Source organism: Theropithecus gelada, chromosome 10, assembly GCF_003255815.1.
Source record: "Theropithecus gelada isolate Dixy chromosome 10, Tgel_1.0, whole genome shotgun sequence".
NCBI lineage: Eukaryota > Metazoa > Chordata > Mammalia > Primates > Cercopithecidae > Theropithecus > Theropithecus gelada.
The window spans coordinates 17,660,496-17,678,381 of record NC_037678.1 but is presented as its reverse complement, the minus strand read 5'-3'; the positions used below and the strand labels follow the sequence as shown (position 1 = coordinate 17,678,381).

The 17,886-nt window shown below is 47.0% G+C and overlaps 2 protein-coding genes across 4 annotated transcripts in view; one reads left to right on the top strand and one right to left on the bottom strand.

The window, feature by feature from the left end:
• The window catches only part of SYN3 (synapsin III), a 548,825-nt gene that overhangs the window by 334,687 nt on the left and 196,252 nt on the right, over positions 1–17,886 (bottom strand). The gene's annotated exons all lie outside the window — the stretch shown is intronic.
• The window catches only part of TIMP3 (TIMP metallopeptidase inhibitor 3), a 62,587-nt gene that overhangs the window by 39,765 nt on the left and 4,936 nt on the right, over positions 1–17,886 (top strand). For both annotated transcript variants that reach the window (XM_025398722.1, XM_025398724.1), the window contains 3 exons: positions 9,050–9,132; positions 16,859–16,970; positions 17,629–17,750. In XM_025398722.1, the coding sequence (XP_025254507.1) occupies positions 9,050–9,132; positions 16,859–16,970; positions 17,629–17,750 (317 nt within the window). The remainder of the gene's footprint in view (positions 1–9,049; positions 9,133–16,858; positions 16,971–17,628; positions 17,751–17,886) is intronic.

The following is a 17,886-nucleotide window of genomic DNA, read 5'->3' as shown; positions in this document are numbered from 1 at the left end:
CCAGCCCCCAGCCCCCATGCTCTTGCAGTGGGAGTGGGGGGTCATCATCTTCCTGGAAAGGCGGGAGATCAGCTCTGGCTTTGCTCAGAGCCCGGCTGTGATTCTGCCTTGTTTCCAGCTGCTGTCCTTACCTCCCCCTACCCAGATTGGGTCCAGACTTCTGCCTCCTCTGGATTCAGACGCAGCAAACTGAGTCTCTTCTGCAGGATGGGCTGATGCTCAGATCTGATGCCATCTCCAGGGCGCTTCCCTGACACCCCTCCTCTGAGACTGACTTCATCTCCTCTTGGCTCTGTCCTGGCTTTCCATCCTTGCTTATATTGCTGAGCCTGCCTTAGTTGAGTATCACTGCCAGTCTCTCTTACCTCTAGCCCTTGAATTCCTAGGAGCCTTATTTATCCCTGTATCCCTATATATGTCTAGCACTCAAGCACCTTCCTGGTTGCTGAACAGTTGTGTATCTGACCCTGTGAACCGAGAATTGCTATTATCCCCTTTTAATTGAATAAGACTCAGAAAAATTGGTCATTTGGCAGAGCTTGCACAGGAGTTATGTATCTGTTTTTAAATCACCCTTTCTGTGTGACACTTTATACATGAAATCACACTTAGCTTCCCATATTCAGCAAATACATATGAGGTACCTGTTAAGTGCCAGGCACTCTTCGGGCAGCTTTGGCTACAGCAATAGGTAAAGCAAAGAACCTGCTGCCCAGGGGAGGCTTAACATTTTAATGGGGAGAGATGATCAGTAAAGAAGCAAGTTAATGCATCATGTCAGATGGTGGCCAGTGTCTGATGGAGCACAGTGTTGGGGAGCCAAGCGATTGTGAGGTGGGGGAGGAATGCGCATGGATCAGGATCAGGGATCAGGGATCAGGGAAGGTCCCCCGCCAAGTGAAGAAAGAGTTTTCCAGCAGAGGGAACTGCATGGTCAGAGACCCTGAGAGCATGTTTGGGTGCCAGGGTGTGCAGTGGAGCGAGCTGCAATTTCCTGACATTAAGAAGGAAAATCTCAGGAAATTGACCCATGAGTTGGATGGGTCGAATTTGAGATGTTTTATTAGACTTGCAGGTATAAATGTAGATTAAATGTAGACTCTGGGATATATAAGTAAAAAGGTCATCACGGAGGGGAACAACATACACTGGAGCCTGGTGGTGGGTAGGGTAGGGGGAGGGAGAGCATTAGGAAAAATAGCTAATGCATGCTGGGCTTAATACCTAGGTGATGGGTTGACAGGTGCAGCAAACCACTATGGTACATGTTTACCTTTGTGACAAATCTGCACATCCTGCACATGTACCCCAGAACTTAAAATAAAAATACAATTTTTTTTTTTTTTTTTTTTTTTTAAAAAAAAGTCATGAGAGTTCTAGGTTGGCGGTGGCAAAAGTGTGGGAGCTGTCAGTTGTGCAGATGGTGCTGAGACCCACAAGCTGGAAGAAAATAGCAGGACCAAGAACCTGCTCCTCGATGACTGGACTGAGCACCAAGAAGGTCATAGGTGACTTTGACAAGCACGGCTTTGGAGAGGTTTGCGGGGAGGCTGCCTAGGTTATTGTAGGCACCCTTGGAGGCTGGTAATTATCACCCACGATTTATCTGCTGGGATGGGAAGTGACTTGACCAAGGTCACACAGAAACAGGGCAGCAGCTTCACCCAGACCCCACGCGCTCCATGCCTGTTTTTCATTCCAGTACGCCGTGATCACTTCTCTAGTTTTCTTGATCTGTCCTTTCAGCTTCTGAGTCTTTCGGGAGGATTTTCTTGGGGGGTTGGGATTGTGGTGATCAATAGGCTGGTAATCAGAGGGACCCGGTCCAGGCAGGCCCTTCAGGCCTCTGCTTTTCATCCTTAGTTCCGAAGGCCCTTTCCTCTCACCTAGACATCATCAAATCATCCCCAAAGAGGCAGCAGATACCTGAGAAGGACCTTGAGAAGCGTCACTGGAGGAAGGCTCTCAAGATCCTGGGGGGATGAGGAAATGCTGAATCACAAGAATCTTTTTGGATTCCTCTTGCTGTTTTCCTGTGATTAGTAAATTTAAGAATCTACAAGTAATCACCATCAGCAATATAACAGTGTATCATTTGTCTAGCTTCAGGGTTACAAAGTACCTTTGTACGTATATATTGTCTCATTTAATTAATCAATCTAATTAACCTCAGACTTCCAGTGTTGGGAGAAACCTGAGGGAGCATGTGGTTTTGTGGTTTCCAAGTTATTTGTTTTTATTCCATGAAAGCCTTGCTGGGGAGCACAAGAGTCTAAACAGATGATAGATACACTGTTATATTGCTGATGGCGATGACTTCTAGATTTTTATTACTAATCAGAGGACATGTGTTTGCGTAAGTGATTGGGAAGGGTTGTGGGTGGGTGATGTAAGGGATGTGAGGCTCACTGGGAGCTTATCAAGGGTCCTTCCTTTTAGGTATCAATCTTCTTCTCTGATCCTCTGCAGTGAAAGTGTGCAGTAAAATTATGAACTATTTTGCAACCCGTGTGAATCTCATGTAAAGGTTTCTAGGTGGTCTGCTGTCCTGAGGACCTCCCTTTTTTTTTTTTTTCACTAGGATGCAAAAGTGCTTACAGGCTACCTGATCCTCATCTTCCACAGTTGGAAAGTAGGGACATGAATAGCCACAACAGTAGCCACCTCACCAGGTGTCCATGAGGACAGCGTTAAAGAACATGCGCACGTTGCTTGGCACCTAGGAGGCATTTGATAAATGGTAGTGGTTGTTATCAGTATGTTCTAGTTCCCTTCCTTCTCCTCTAGATTCACTGATGTGATGCTAAGAAAAGCAAGCAGTTTGCAGTTCTTGAATGGGTGAGCAGCTGGAAGAGTGCGAGAGCCCGGCTCTGCCTTCCTTGGGCAGGCTGCATTGTGGAGTGTCCAAGGTGGGCAGGAAAAAGATTTGCTTGGCGGGCTCCAGGCCGACCTCCCTGTGGGTCCCTGACCTATTGCCTTTGCCGTGAGCACTCCGGCCTCAGCAAGGCCCCTCCCTTTGTCATCCTGTGGGAGATGATAAAATACACATGAAGGGGCTGTGAGACAAGCTGGGTGACAGGGATCCCTCTTTCCTCCTTTTTGGTGTGTTTTCATGGGGAGGGCATCATTCCAGCACTTCCAGATCCCTCTTTTCCTCCAAGTCTAGGCCCAAGATGTGAGTCCATGGTCCAGGCTTTTCTTCTTACCTAGAGCCTGCCTGCTGGGGTCCCATCAGAAGAGCAGCCCCTTCCCTTGGATTGACACTAACAGTGACTTCTGCTTTTGAAGAAATGCGGTCTACCTGCTAGCCAGACGTCCCTTACTTACCCTTGCTGTCCTTCTAAAAACCGTGCCTTAAACCAGCAAATCATTCCATGGGGCCTTTGGAGAGACAGGAATGGGTGTGTGTGTGTGCGTGTGAGCGTGTGTATGTGTGTGTGTGCATATGTATGTGTGTGTGCATGCGTGTGTGTGCATATGTGTGTGTGTGTGTGTGTGTGGTGGCAGTGGTATCTCACCTGCTAGATGGCATGAATCAACTCCTAAGTCATGGAGAGGATTTGTACTGCTCTTCCCTTGATGCTAACATGGGTGGAACCCCGAGTCCTAAGTTAGTACCCATTAATTAGTTACGGGTCCTTGATCCCCAGACCAGCCAAATGGGTAGCATTGTTGCTTAGCCTTCTAGCCTGCCAGTAGGAAAGTCCAACCATCAGGTCAGGGAAGAAGGGTCTGGATTTGGTTGACAATGGTTGGATGGGGGATACAAACAGAGAGAGGGAGGACAGCTCAAGGGTATCTTGCCCCACTCTGTTTATGCTGATGAACAGCACATGTGCAGTTTCTGGAGACGCACCAGTAAGTTTTTCTGGAAACTCAATCCCAATTGCCATTGGAAAATTATTCTTTGTTAAAACTTGTGCCACTGTGGTCTATATTGCTAAAGCTGGAGGTGGGGAAAGGCAGCATGAAGGTATATTTGTGGAAGAGGTGTGCCTTGTTTGCCTTGCTTTTGTAAACTCTTACTAGCACTCTTGCCCAAACAAATATTCAAAGGAAGCAAAGACAGTTCAATAGAGATATCCCTTTATGCCTGGCTCCTCAGGTGCACGATATATTCCAGAGGGCCCCATGTATATTTATAGATCAATGTGCCAATTACATAAGAATACACATCCTAGTTTCTTTGTAGTTACTTTTACATTGAAATACTGCTTATTCCTTAATCAATCTCTCCCTTGTTTCCTCCTCCTCCTCCTCCTCCTCCTCCTGCTCCTCCTGCTCCTCCTCCTCCTCCTCCTTCTTCTTCTTTCTTTTTTCTTCAGTGAGACAGAGTCTTGCTCTGTCACCTAGGCTGGAGTGCAATGGCATGATATAGCTCAAGCAATCCTCCCACCTCAGCCTCCTGAGTAGCTGAGACTATGAGACTGTGAATACATGGCACCATGCCCAGCTAATTTTTTAAATTTTTTATAATTTTCTATTTTTTATAGAGACAAGGTCTCACTGTGTTGCCCAGGCTGGTCTGGAACTCCTGAGCTCAAGTGATCCTCCTGCCTTGGCCTCCCAAAGTGGTGAGATTATAGGCATGTGCCACCACACCCAGCCTCTTCCTTGCTTCTTTTGACCACCAGACCCCCAGAAGCCCAGATTCTCTTCCTAAGAGCAAAAGAGATTCTAGAGAGACAAGAGAGACTCAGAGGCTGAGATTCACGCTGAGCCTCACCTCTCCCTTCTCTGATTGGTGCTTCTGTACCTTGGAGACAAGTCCTCTAGCCATAAACTTTTTAAAAAAATTTTTTTTTAGATGGAGTCTCGCTCTGTCGCCAGGCTAGAGTACAGTGGCGCAAGCTCGGCTCACTGCAACCTCTCCCTCCTAGGTTCAAGTGATTCTCCTGCCTCAGCCTCCCAAGTAGCTGGGACTACAGGCAGCCCCACGCCCAGCTAATTTTTGTATTTTAGTAGAGATGGGGTTTCACCGTGCTGGCCAGGATGGTTTCAATCTCTTGACCTCGTGATCCGCCCACCTCAGCCTCCCAAAGTGCTGGGATTACAGTGGTGAGCCTCCGCACCTGGCCAGCCATAAACTTTTAAACCTTATCTCCCCACTAGACTAGCCATCAGTGGAAGCAGGAAATAGGACTTCTATTTCTTGTTGTCACCCTCACCAGCACCCAACCCAATGTTCCAGACACCAACCTAGTTCATGCCTGTGTTGGTTTGGCTGTTAGGGTGCACGGGGTAGACAGTGTAGGGGCCATACTTCAGCATGAATGGGAGTACAGACAACCTGTGTCCAGCCTGGCCCATCTGTAAAGCTGGCTTCCAGCCACCACAACAAGGTGGAAGGAAGGGCTGGACATACTGCCAGCTACCAGTTTGAAAAGTGTCTTCTGTTGTTGGAAAACCACAACCTCCCCCTACCCCACTTCCCTTGTTCCCTGTGGCCCCTGGGCCAGCGAATGCCTCGGGAGAACCCTGATTGCCAAACAGGAGAGTACAAAATAGCACGCATTTGAATTACAGAGGAGAAACTGGAGCAAATACAGACAGATTAATGCACAAACCAAATAGGTGGATCTGGGGTTGGCCAGCAATTCTACTTTGGAAGGACTCTGAGAATCTATTTTGAGGGTAGAATGTAACTTAATTGTAGTTCAGTTTAGTGAAGTTTTGTTTTTGTAAGGAAAACACTGGTGTGGCCTCTTCACTGGGCCATCTCTGCCTCAGACTTTTGGAACCATGACTGTGATCTTGTTTGGCTGGTCTTGGCAGGCCATTCTTGGGTTACACATGGGTGATAAGGTGGGATGGGTACAAGTGATGGAGTAGGCACTCCTGGCCCTCAAATTCCTCCTACACTTGTTCTGACTACTCCATCTGTGCTTCTCCACCTCTCCCTGAAGTTCTGTAAGGTTAGAATATTTTTATGAGGTTGCCTTTCTTCTCATCCTAGAGAGAACTCCCAGGCTTTAGCTTATAGTGCATGTTAGAAGTCTGAAGATGGTATGCCCTCAGATGGAAAAAAAATAGACATCACGATAGTGGTGATAATGCTAATAACAGTGGTAGCAAACACATGAGGTTTGGGATGGACTACACACTGTTCTTGGTGCTTGTATTAATGCGACCCTCACAGCAACTTTATGAGGCATTGTTGTCATCATTCCCATCTTACAGATGGGAAACCAAGGCATAGAGAGGTTTAGCAACTTTCTGAAGGTCACCTAGCAGCAGGGCTGGGATTTGAACCCTGGCTATCAGGCTCCAGAGACCAGGCTCTTTAATGCAATGCTATGTTGCTGGTCCAATCGTAATAAGCAAGTCACTCGTAAGCCACATGAGAGGCACTGGGCTAAGAAAGCCAGAGAGATTTAGGAGGAAAGAGCCCCAGAGAGATCAAACAGTAATGGTGGAACCCAAACTCCAATGCAGCTTCCTCACTACGAAAGTGTATCCTTTTCACTAAACTATCCTCAGATGAAAAGGTTCCAAGCTCAGGCCATTTGGGGTAAGGAATGAGTTGGCTGGTTGTATGTGCAGAAGCTTCCAGCAGTACCTAGCTTTATGGGGCAGGTCTGCTTGTGACATCTTCTGTCTAAATCAAGTCAAGCCATTTTGGAACCAGGATGTTGCTATTTAAAGGAATCCCTTTTGCCTTGCCCCTCCCACCCCTCCCCGGCCAAGACTCACTCCCTTGTTTACCTTCTGTGTTAATGAAGCAGAGAAGATGGGTCCAAATCACTTCAGGAAGAATCAGTGGTAAAGGCTGGCAGACATGCCTCTGCCAGGAGGTGAAGCCGTTATAACCTGCCTGTGAGAGTTAATATGGAGGAAACAGTCCCCAGGGCCTCCGGGAGGCTGGCTTGTCGCCGAGAATGCTACCGCAATGTTAGAAACAGAGGTGGATGCAGGATCTTGAGAGACATTGGCCTGGGATCTTGCCAACCTCTCGTTTTTACAGCAGACTTGGAAACAACCACTCACCTCCTCCTAATTTGAGCTGCCTCCACTAAATTGCTCACTTTGCCAATGACTCTGTGTATTGCCATCCCTGGCAGGGAAGGTCTGAAGGGGCCATTGATTCATCTGAACCCTGACTTGATGTCTGACTGGAAGGGTAGGATCCAAGCTCATTTGGAAAGAAACAAGACAGAATCCAGTAGGGATGAAGAATCAGTTCTTAGTAAAGATTTTTTTAAAAACAGAGACTGGAGTCAAAGAACTGGGATACATAGTGGAGCATCCACAATGAGGAAGGATAATGGAGCTACCAGAGTGTGTGTGTGTGTGTGTGTGTGTGTGTGTGTGTAGGGTATTTTACTTAAGCATTTATTGAGTATCTACTCCTTTTGGGGCTAAGTGCAACTTGAGGTAAGAAAGAACGATAGGATCTCAGGGCTGAAAGAGTTCAATTTGTAATTCAAAGTATGACTGCATAAGCAAGCCCCATTCCAAATTCCTGTTGAGGTCTCAGCATGGAAGTATCCAGCACCCCCATCGTAACCCCTGACAGAGGCACTCCCTGCCCTGATGGCAGCCCCCCTGCCTTTTGTTGCTGGTTCTTATTATTAGATGATTTTTTTTTCTTTGATTGAGCCAACGAATGTTACTCTCAGCAATTTCCAGTTTTTGTATTCAAGACCTGTCCATTTGCTCCTCCATGTGCCGATTTTACAAATACCTGTAGACAGCTCTTGGGTGCTTCTTTTTCACACAAAGCAGAAAGAGAAGCACAACTTTGTAGAATCTAAAAGTCAAGTCCTCTATTCTTTGTGTTCCCAGGGTATGTGGTAAATGCCTCTCTTTCAGCCCTCAACTCACTGGGTGTAATTACTTTTGTACTCATAGTGAACTAATATCTACTGGGTAACTCCTTTCTGCCAGACATTGTAGTGGGAAATTTCGTAAGATTTTTTGTTCAATCCTGATTCCAATTCCCTGATGTAAGGAGAGTTACGCCCTCTTTATAGATGAGAAAATTGAGGCTCAGAAAGAGGAAGTGGTTTCACTTCTTGGTCAGTTTCCTTATCTAGATAATGTGGATGCTAATATTGCCCTTGTAAGGCAGTTAAGAGAAGTAAATAAGTGAAATGTACATGGCACATAGTGGGTGTGCAATAAATGGAAGCTGTTTTCATTGGAGCAGCCCTTCCATGGTTAGCCCATTTCATTTTTGGTGATGATGATGATGATGATGATATTAATAACATTTGTCTAGTGCAAACTATGTTCAAGACGGTGTCAAATTCATCATCTTGACTAATCCCTTCAGTTCAGGAGATTGGTATCATTACGATTCCTGTTTTATAGAAGATGAGGCCAGAAACAAAGTCATTTACTTGCCTACAGTCCCAATATCCATAAACAGCAGAGCTGAGATTGGAACAGGTCTGTCTGGCTCCTGAGCCCTCACTCCCAATTGCTCCTTCTTTACCACATCCCCACAGAGCTCAGACTCTATTGCATCCCTTGCTATCTAAGCACTGGATACCAAGGGCTCAACCAGAATGCTAACTGGGGGCACTGTGGGAAGCTGGGGTGCACCACAACCCTGTGGACATATCAAGATGTGGCGAATTAATGCATGCAAAGGAAGAGCCCCAAACGAAGTGGTTAGAAAGGAGTCCTAGTGGAAAGAGAACAGCTCTGGGAGACCATGGCATTGTCAGATGGACAAGGAAGGGGGGGACAACGGCTCTAACAGGAGAAGTAGATTTTAGATTATGGTGAAGTCACAAAGTCAAGAAAATCCCCAGGGTCAGGGCGGGGCCAGGGGATGACTATAGCCTAGGAAGTTCTGGAGCTGGCAGTTGTGAACATGTGGGGTAATTTAACTTGAATGGTGGCTGCTTCTTTTTCCTCCAACCTCCCTCTCACCCCAGGGAATTCCCACTCTTATAAACACAATCATCTATTCCAGTTGGCTCCAAGGTAAGAGAGCAATTCCAGGCTCCACGGAGGCTAACATGCCCGCCCTGAGATGCTGTTCCTGATGTAGTTCAGGCCTTCCTAACCTCTTATTGTCTCCTCCTTGCTGTCTCTGCAGTGATCCGGGCCAAGGTGGTGGGGAAGAAGCTGGTAAAGGAGGGGCCCTTCGGCACGCTGGTCTACACCATCAAGCAGATGAAGGTAGGTAATGTCATCAGTCTGGCTCCAGGAAGGTTTCTGGGTTTTTGCCAGAAGAGTCCTGGCTGAGGGAGGCAAAATGGGTTGGAACTGGGGTGTGTGTCTAAGCACCAGCCAGACCCAGCCCTTGTGCCTGCTGGAGAGGGAGCTGCTAAGGCAGCAGAAAGGGGATGGGTAGGGAGGGGGCATGGGGCTGCCTCGTCCAAGAGCCCATGCAGGTGGAGTCACTCCAAGGCACTTGTTAGGAGGCTGAGCTCTGGAGCCAGATGGCAGATAGCCTTGTTAGCTGGTAACCATGAGACCTTGGTCAAGTCACTGCCCCTCTCTGGGCTTTAATCTTCCCAATTGTGAAATGAGGGGGTTGGACTAGATCATCTCAATGGACTCTTCCGAGCTCTGACTATCTGGGATTCCACAGTGCTTACAGGTCTCATTTGGCCACTGAGGTTACAGCTTAACTCAAGTGTTTACACGGAAACTGTGCTGATCACAGGAACCTCATCCCGAGGCAGGAACTTCATCTTCTTTCCCTATTTTCCCAGCTGATGGTCTTCTTGCATCCTAGATAGTTAGCAATGCTTGCTAAACATATTCTTATCATTAAACATATTACTGAGGATATGAACATCAGGAAGCACAGGAAGGAAGTACGCCTTAAGAAAAAGAACACCAGATTTGAAATCTAGAGAACCTGCTCCTAGTCTCAGCTCTACTCCTAAATAGCCTGCTTACCTTGGGCTTGTCCCTTTTCCTGGGCCACAGTTTTCCCACCTGTTAACACTGTGGGGTCGGGCTTAGTGCTCCTAACATCCTCTCTAGCTCAGGCATTCTAAGCATCCTGGGATGCGGGCCGTGTTACTTGTAAGGAGGAGCGGGTGGTATACAATGGAAGGGTGTACTGGTGATTGCCTTAGCACAGAAGACTGGGGCTTCACCTTGAATAACTCAGCAACTGGTTCATCACCCTATATTTGTAAGCACCTCTCTACATGCAGAGCTCCCATCCAGGAGCCACGGAAGCCGTGAGGGAGATACAGTTTCCATCTTTAGGAGCTAGAGTCAGGTTGGGAGAGAAGAGGCATGTATGTGTGTGACTCATCAGAAGTTCAATGTGGGGTGTGCTGAGGTTCACAGGAACTGTCCAGCCCTTTAACTTATTGCTCACATTTGCATCCGTAGCAATTAGGGTAGGACCTGGCATGCAAAAGTGACTTGGTGAATGCTTACCCATCTAATACGGGCATGAGGGTGAGACCCCATAGGCCTGGAAACTCCCCGGAGGAGACAAGCCACAAGGTCCAGGTAGAAGGGAGTGGGGCAGTGACACAGCCCATGGTGGTAACCAACCATCCCCGATGCCAACCTCCAGGCTTCCTTATTCCTGTGTCCTGAGGCCTGCGGCTGGATGTACTAATTTTGTGGAACCTGTTGCTTTGGATTCAATTTTGCAAACATCCACAGCCTTCTGGTTATGTAATGTCCAGAGTCAGCCCTGGCCAGTTGCCCTTGGCTGCCTAAGCTTGGTCATGAGACCAGCTTATGTCTTCAGACAGCCCTGGGGAGAGAAGAATGGGCGGGGGTGGGGAACCAGCAAGAGCAACAACAACCCAAAAAATCCACTTTGCAACCTCTGGCAGTCAGCGCAGGAATGCCAAAGCATATTAGACCAAAGCAGAGGTTCAGAGAACACATGAACCTGCCTGGTCTGGAACAATCCTCATTACGAGACACTTGGTGGTCAGCAGAGAGCTGAGAGGGAAATAGCTGGGAGGCGGCAGTTCCTAAGCCTGCCTGCTTTCCTTCCTACCATCAGGGCCTGGAGACCAGGGCGACCAGAGGCCCTTCCTGTAGGCAGAATGTCCCATTTCCCCTTGCTGGTGTCAGACCAGCCACGGGGGTCTGTCTAGAGACCAAACATTTGCTAGCCCATCAGTTTCAGAAGACACACTCCCACTCCCAGTCTGGTGGGCTTAGGCTTTCTGTTCACCATCCTTCATCTGAGCTCATGAATCATGTTGCTGGAATTAGACGTAAGGTCCCTCGTCTCACTTCTGACAGAGGCGCAAAGGAGAAATGACTTACCCAGAGTCAAGCATTTAATTAAGGGGCAGATCTGATCCCCAAGCTGAGGCATCGGAATTTCTTCCCAATCCTGTGTTCTTTATGTGACTCCCAAATCTCCCTGCCATCTTACTTTAATCATCAGTCACCATCTCATGCCTTTTATTCACTCTGACCCTCCCACAGCTGGGTATCATGATCCATAGAACTGGTCAGTGCCCTTCTATCCAGAGATGCCACTGGAATCTGCTTGTCTCTAGGTACCAGCTTGCAAATCAGAGAAGACACAGGCTAGAAGTAGAAGTAATAGTCCATCCATCCATCCTCTCATGCTTCCCTCCCACCCTCTCTCTGTGCTTAGTACTGTGCCATGAGCTGGGGATACAAAGATAAAACACTGCTTACAATTATAAGACTCTGCATCAGTAACATTTACTGAGCAGTTGCTTTGTACCAGGCATTCTGCTAGGTCTTTGCATAGATCAGTCCTTATACTAACACTGTAAAATAGATAACACCTTGTCCTCTGTTTGACAGGTGAGGCAACTGAGACCTGGGAGGTCATATAACAGTTAAGATCACACAGCTACAAAGTGGCAAACCTGAGTAAAACTATAGGGTCTTTGCCTATAAGGAGATAATACAGTATGGAGCAGCAGGCTGATTCATCATTCCTACCTGCTTTGGGGGATATAAATGCCTACTCCATATGTATTTAGTTCCCAGGGAAACAAAAAGAAGTCAGCTTGGGTTTGTTGGTTTATCATCCAGCAGTGTAGGGCTGGACTTATAATATCCTGCAAAGGATGTATCAGAAAAATCTTTGTAGGAGGGAAGGGGGAGGCCAGAGAGGCAAGCCTGCATGAGTTTGGCACTGGTCCCTGGGAGGCTTTGTTCTAGCGGATTAGAGAGTCTACCCTAGAGAGTCAGAAGGGGTGAGCAAGAGCTCCCTCAGAGCAGGACTAAAGGAACTTGGAGAACCTGAGACTCGGAGCCGCCCTGTCTGACCCCTCTCTACTCTCACTGATGAAGGGCAGGCGGACCTTCTCCCGTCTGCTAACTCTGGAGCCTCTGACCCGTCTCTCAGGAACACTTCAGTACGCAGAGACCTGCGGGGTGTGTGTGTGTGTGTGTGTGTGTGTGTGTGAGGGAGCAAGCGTGTTAGAATGTTGAGAGAGCTTATTGCAATCCCAAACTTGGAAATTAGCTGGGGCTGAGGCCCTGGGCTGTGGGGTGAAGGTGAAAGTTTCCAGAACTGGCTGCTCTAAGCTGTGGGGACTTTATCTCCCATCAGGATCATGAGAAACTGATCCACTGTGCTAGGAGTTATTGTTTGTGTAGTGGAGACACGCTCTCTGGCTGGCTGCAAGGGACAGAACGTGGGGGACATTATGTCCCAGCTGGTCCTGGGAGGGTCCCATGGGGAGCCCCGCTGGTCATGTGCTTTGCATGTCCTGACTGTAGGCAGAGCAGACCTCCGGGGACTTCCTTCCTTTAGTGGTTTGTCTAACCAAATGAGCAATAGCAGGGTCTTGCCTTTGAAGCTCCAGCTGGAAGCATCTTTGACCCCCAGCCCACAGGGAACCATTCTTCTTGCAATGCCTGTGGCTCTTCCTGGCTTAGGACTCTCATCCAGCCCTCTGCAGAGACTGGCTCCATTTCCACATTCTCTGCCTGTCCTGCTAGACAAATTGCTGTGTAGAGAAAGATCATGCGCCCGATAGCTTGGTCGGTCTGTAAATAAGAAGTTGTGGGTTTAAATGAGTCCATGATGTACGCCAGCATCCAGAACAGTGTTGATCTCTGGTAGGCATGCAAGACATAGTTGGCATCATTGTAGCAACTCATGCTGTCAATGTAGAGTGAAGGCCAGACATTTCATAAGAAATGTGCAAATGTCCCCAGACTCAGAAACTTCTTTTTTACTTTATTTGTCCCTTCCCTCCAAGGGAAGCTAACATCTTGGAACTTTGCATAGACGCTACTTGTGTAGATGCTACCAAGAAGAGGGGCCTAGAGGCATGCAGAACCCAGCCAAAAAAGAACAACCCACTTATGTCTGAAGTTCTAAACCAGCTTTAACTACTCTTGTTAAGGGCTGAGGAAGGGACTTATGAGGAAGGGGATCAAACTCGTTCCTCCTCTCCTTACGAATTTCAGTATAACTTGTTCTAAGCTAAATTTTATTGAATGTTGTGGGCTGACTGCTATTCTAAGTCATTTGCTTCTCTCAAACACCCTAAGAAGTAAGTGCTTTGACCCATTTTACAGATGAAAAAACTGAGGCCCAAAGAGGTTAAGTAACTTTTCAAGTGGCGAATAGGTGGCAGAGAAGATTCAAGATTCAACCTCTGGCTGTCAGCCTCCAAAACCTGAATTTACCACTGATCTCCATGGCATTGGTTTGGATTAGATTACCTTTAACATCTTTTCCAACTCTGAGATTCTAGGATTCTCTGATGTCAGGACATTATAAATCTATTATGACTCTCCTAAATTTGTCAAGTCAATTCTAGATCTCTACGATTACAGACATGATACTTTTAGAATCAATATTTAAATCAAGGTAGGATTATTATACGGAAAACACAACTGAGTAGAATTTACCTTTGCCATGTTGTTCTTTTCAGAATTGAACCTAAAACACAGCACTATGTTTGTCACAGCCAGTCATTTGTAATGTATCAGAATTTCAACTCTAGGCAAGTGCTAGGAGTTAAAATGCAGGTTCCTTCAAACTTCCAAGTAGCTGCAATGCCAAGCTGATTTCGATAAGTTTAGTTCTTACTGAGCAGTTCAAGTGACCAGACTGTAACCAGGGGCTTCATTCTCTCACTCACGAAGCACTAGGGCAGTCAAGGGGAAAGACTGACGCAGAAGGAATGAGGTTCCCATGGGCTGGGTCCAAAAGACCTAGAGCGAGTGCTTAGTTGAAACATTTGCCAAAACCTCAAGGAACACCCACACAAAAATAAGAAGTTGCTCGGCACAGAAGTCAGGGTAGGGGATGTTCTTCGAAGGCCACACTCCATGGCAGGCATACAGCAGCACACTTAAACATGGTTCCTGTTAAGGCTAGAGAGGCACCATTCACATAGAAGAAGTCATCATCGTGACTCTACCCACCCCGCGCCCCCACCGCATAATTGAATGCTGAGTGCAGAGGGCATTTCTTCCAGCACTTGGCTGCGTGTCTGTGCTCAGTTGGCAAGCCTTGGGGGAAAAGAGGGGTTCAGAAGGAAGACCATCTGAGTCCATCAGAATAATGTGTGCTTTTAACAAGGCAGGGGCGCCCAAACTCAGCAGGTCCAACAGACCAAGTTATGCCGTGAAGGTCTTGTGGACCACCTACCCCCGCCAACCAGTCACCACTTAAAAGATGAGAAAACGCCAGTTCACAGGCCAAATGGGAGGCATTTAGAAGAGACACCAACGAAGTGATGTCTGGTTTTGTATTAATTACTGTAAGTAAATTAATAACACATGCCAGGAAGTAAAGTAGAGGCATTTTCCTATTATAAACCCTTGGGACAAGCCCAGAGACCACCAGCGGTCCAGGGCTTGTGTACTCTGAGAACTGAGGGGATAACAGAATTCTGCAACACCTTAGTGCCCCACCCCACCCTTACCAGATCCCACAGTTCACAGCATCGCCTTGGCACACTGGGCCTGTATAATACTCCTGGACTTGACCTGGAATCACAAAGAGGACTCAGCTTCTGTTGCATTCAGTCACCCCAGTGACTCTGAGCACACACTGATGAAGGAGGCACAGTGGCCATAAATGGAAATAGCATTTGCCTGCTTCTGGGGACCTTGGTCATAGGCTTCTGAGGCTTCCTGGGAGCCAGTCTAAGATAATGGGTAAGAGTATGGACTCTGAAGGCAAATTCCCCTGCTTGGAATCCTAGCTCTGCCATTTCCCAACTGTGTGGCCTTAACAAACTACTTAGCCTGCCCATGACTCAGGCTCCTCATCTATAAAATGGGCATACTAGTTTCTACCTCATAGGGTTGTCACGGTGATTAGCGGGCTAATATTAAAAGAGATTTCTCAACCTCAGTATCACTGACATTTGGGGCCAGATAATTTTTTGTTCTGGGGCTGTCCTGAGTACTGTGGGATGTTTAGCAACCTCCCTACCCTCTACTAACTGTTGTGACAACCAAAAATGTCTCCAGACATTGCCAAATGTCCCAAATATTTCCTAGGGGGGCAAAATTGCCTCCAGTTGAGAACCACTGTATTAGATTATGTCGTAGATACAAATAGCCAAATATCAGCAATTTCATGTGGTTCAATCTAATAATTATAATAAAGTGTTCAACAGTTAAAAATCTTTGAACTTTGTAGATATGTTTATGTGCTTCATCTGGGATAAAGGATCCCAATGCTTTCATCAGACGCTCAGAAGAATAAAAAACATGGAGAATTTCTAACCTGAATTCAACGTTCACCAGCCAAATAGAATTTCTATAAGGTGGGGTTTGTAATACATCCCTCCCAGGGCTCTTTTAAGGATACTGCAAGGGGAATGTGAGTGAGAATGTTTTTGTGGGCTGGAGAGTGTCACAGAGATAGCATGAGAATGCTGGCTGAATTCATGGGACTCAGGTCCTGAGGTTGACAGAGAAAAAGTACCCTTGTCACAGCTACTTCTCTGGATTTCTGAAAAGGTGCTGGGATGTGAGACGTGTAGCTGAAGGAGTGTTGTGGGCCAGTTGGAATGGGGGGTGTGGCTGGCTGCACAGGAAGGTTTCTCTGGGAAGGCACCAACCTGGGAAGGTACCAGGAAGGCTAGACAAGAGGATCGGTGGCTTCATCTGGGGTGAAGGGGGCCCTGGGTGGGTAGATCAGTGACAGGCCACTGGACAGCCAAATAGGGGAGCGAGATTCCCTCAGATCCAATGTCAGCAAGCCTTCTGGGTGCTGAGCCTCCTCTCCTGGGTTCCTTTTATTTTATTGATACATAATAAATGTACATATTTTGGGAGTCCATGTGGTATTTTGATATATTCAAAAATGTACAGTAATCAGGGATGTTCATAACCTTAAACATTTATCGTTTCTTTATGCAGGGAACATTTGAATTATCCTCTACTAGCTATTTTGAGATATACAATAAGTTAATGTTTACTGTAGTCATTCTACTGATTTAATGAACACTGGGTCTTACTTATTCTGCCTACTCGTATTTTTGTACCCATTAATTACATCTCTTTTCCCCAATCCCTATTACCTTTCCTGCTTCTGGTAACCACCAAATCCGCTGTCTATCTTCATGAGATTTACTTTCTTAGCTCCCACATATGAGTGAGAACACGGTATATTTGTGTTTCTGTGCCTGGCTTATTTCACTTAGCAAAATGACCTCCAGTTCCAGTTGCGCTGCCACACATGACAAGATTTCATGCTTTTTTCTGGATGAATCATATTCCGTTGGGTATAGATACCAGGTTTTGTTTTTGCATTCATCTGCTGATGGGCACTTGGGTTAATTTCATATCTTGGCTGTTGTGAATACTGCTGCAGTAAACATGAGAGTGCAGACCCCTCTTCCACATTCTGACTTCCTTTCCTTTGGATATATACCCAGCAGTGGGATTATGGATCATACGGGTGTCCAAATTGGAAAGGAAGAAGTCATGATGTTCCTTTTGCCCACAGATGTACCGAGGCTTCACCAAGATGCCCCACGTGCAGTACATCCACACGGAAGCTTCCGAGAGTCTCTGTGGCCTTAAGCTGGAGGTCAACAAGTACCAGTACCTGCTGACAGGTAATGGCCAACTCTAGCTTCTAGGCCAGGGTTTGGCCAAAGTCCACTGTTTCTTGACTTCAGAAGAACATACAAGGAGTAGTTGACTCACCAAATGTCCAGTAAATCGTAAGGAGTCTCTAATGGTGAATTCATCCTACTTACCCAGTGCTAAGAGCCTGAGGCTCCTACACTTAGGCTCAACTCTAGAATTAGCTCCACCACTCATCTTGTGAGGCAAATCTCCTAGTTTGTAGCTTCTCAACTTTACTGTAAATAAAAAGGGAGTGTGTGTTCCTCTCCACCTCACACTCAACCTGTTAGGCCTGTCTTTGAAAGTTATTCATCTTTAGGCAGTCAAGGTAGTAAAGGAGAAAACAAAAACACAAATCCTTATAAAGGGAGTGAAAAGATGGCCTCTAGTCCTAGCTCCAGTATTTAATGGGCCTGGGTCCTTTGGCAAATCACTTTACCTCTCCAAGCCTCATTATCCTCATCTGGAAAAATGGCGCTACAGTCCATTTTGAAAGGTGTTGGGGAGGGTGAAATAAAATCATGGGTCTGAAAAGTACCCAGCCACAGTGCCTGGGCTAAGTGGGAACATAGTAGGTGTGAATTCTTTCTGGGCTGGGCTCTGGACAAAACAACCCTCTCCTTGTTTTCTTCTTTCCTCCTGTAGGTCGCGTCTACGATGGCAAGATGTACACAGGGCTGTGCAACTTTGTGGAGAGGTGGGACCAGCTCACCCTCTCCCAGCGCAAGGGGCTGAACTATCGGTATCACCTGGGTTGTAACTGCAAGGTAAGCCCTGGGGTCACTGGGGGAAGGAGGGGAGGTGCTGACTTGCAGCCCTAGAAACATCAGCTCCCAATGCATTGGGAGCCAGGCCCTCGTGCTCGGAAGGGTGTGCATGTGTTAGGCCAGGGCAGAGGGGCAG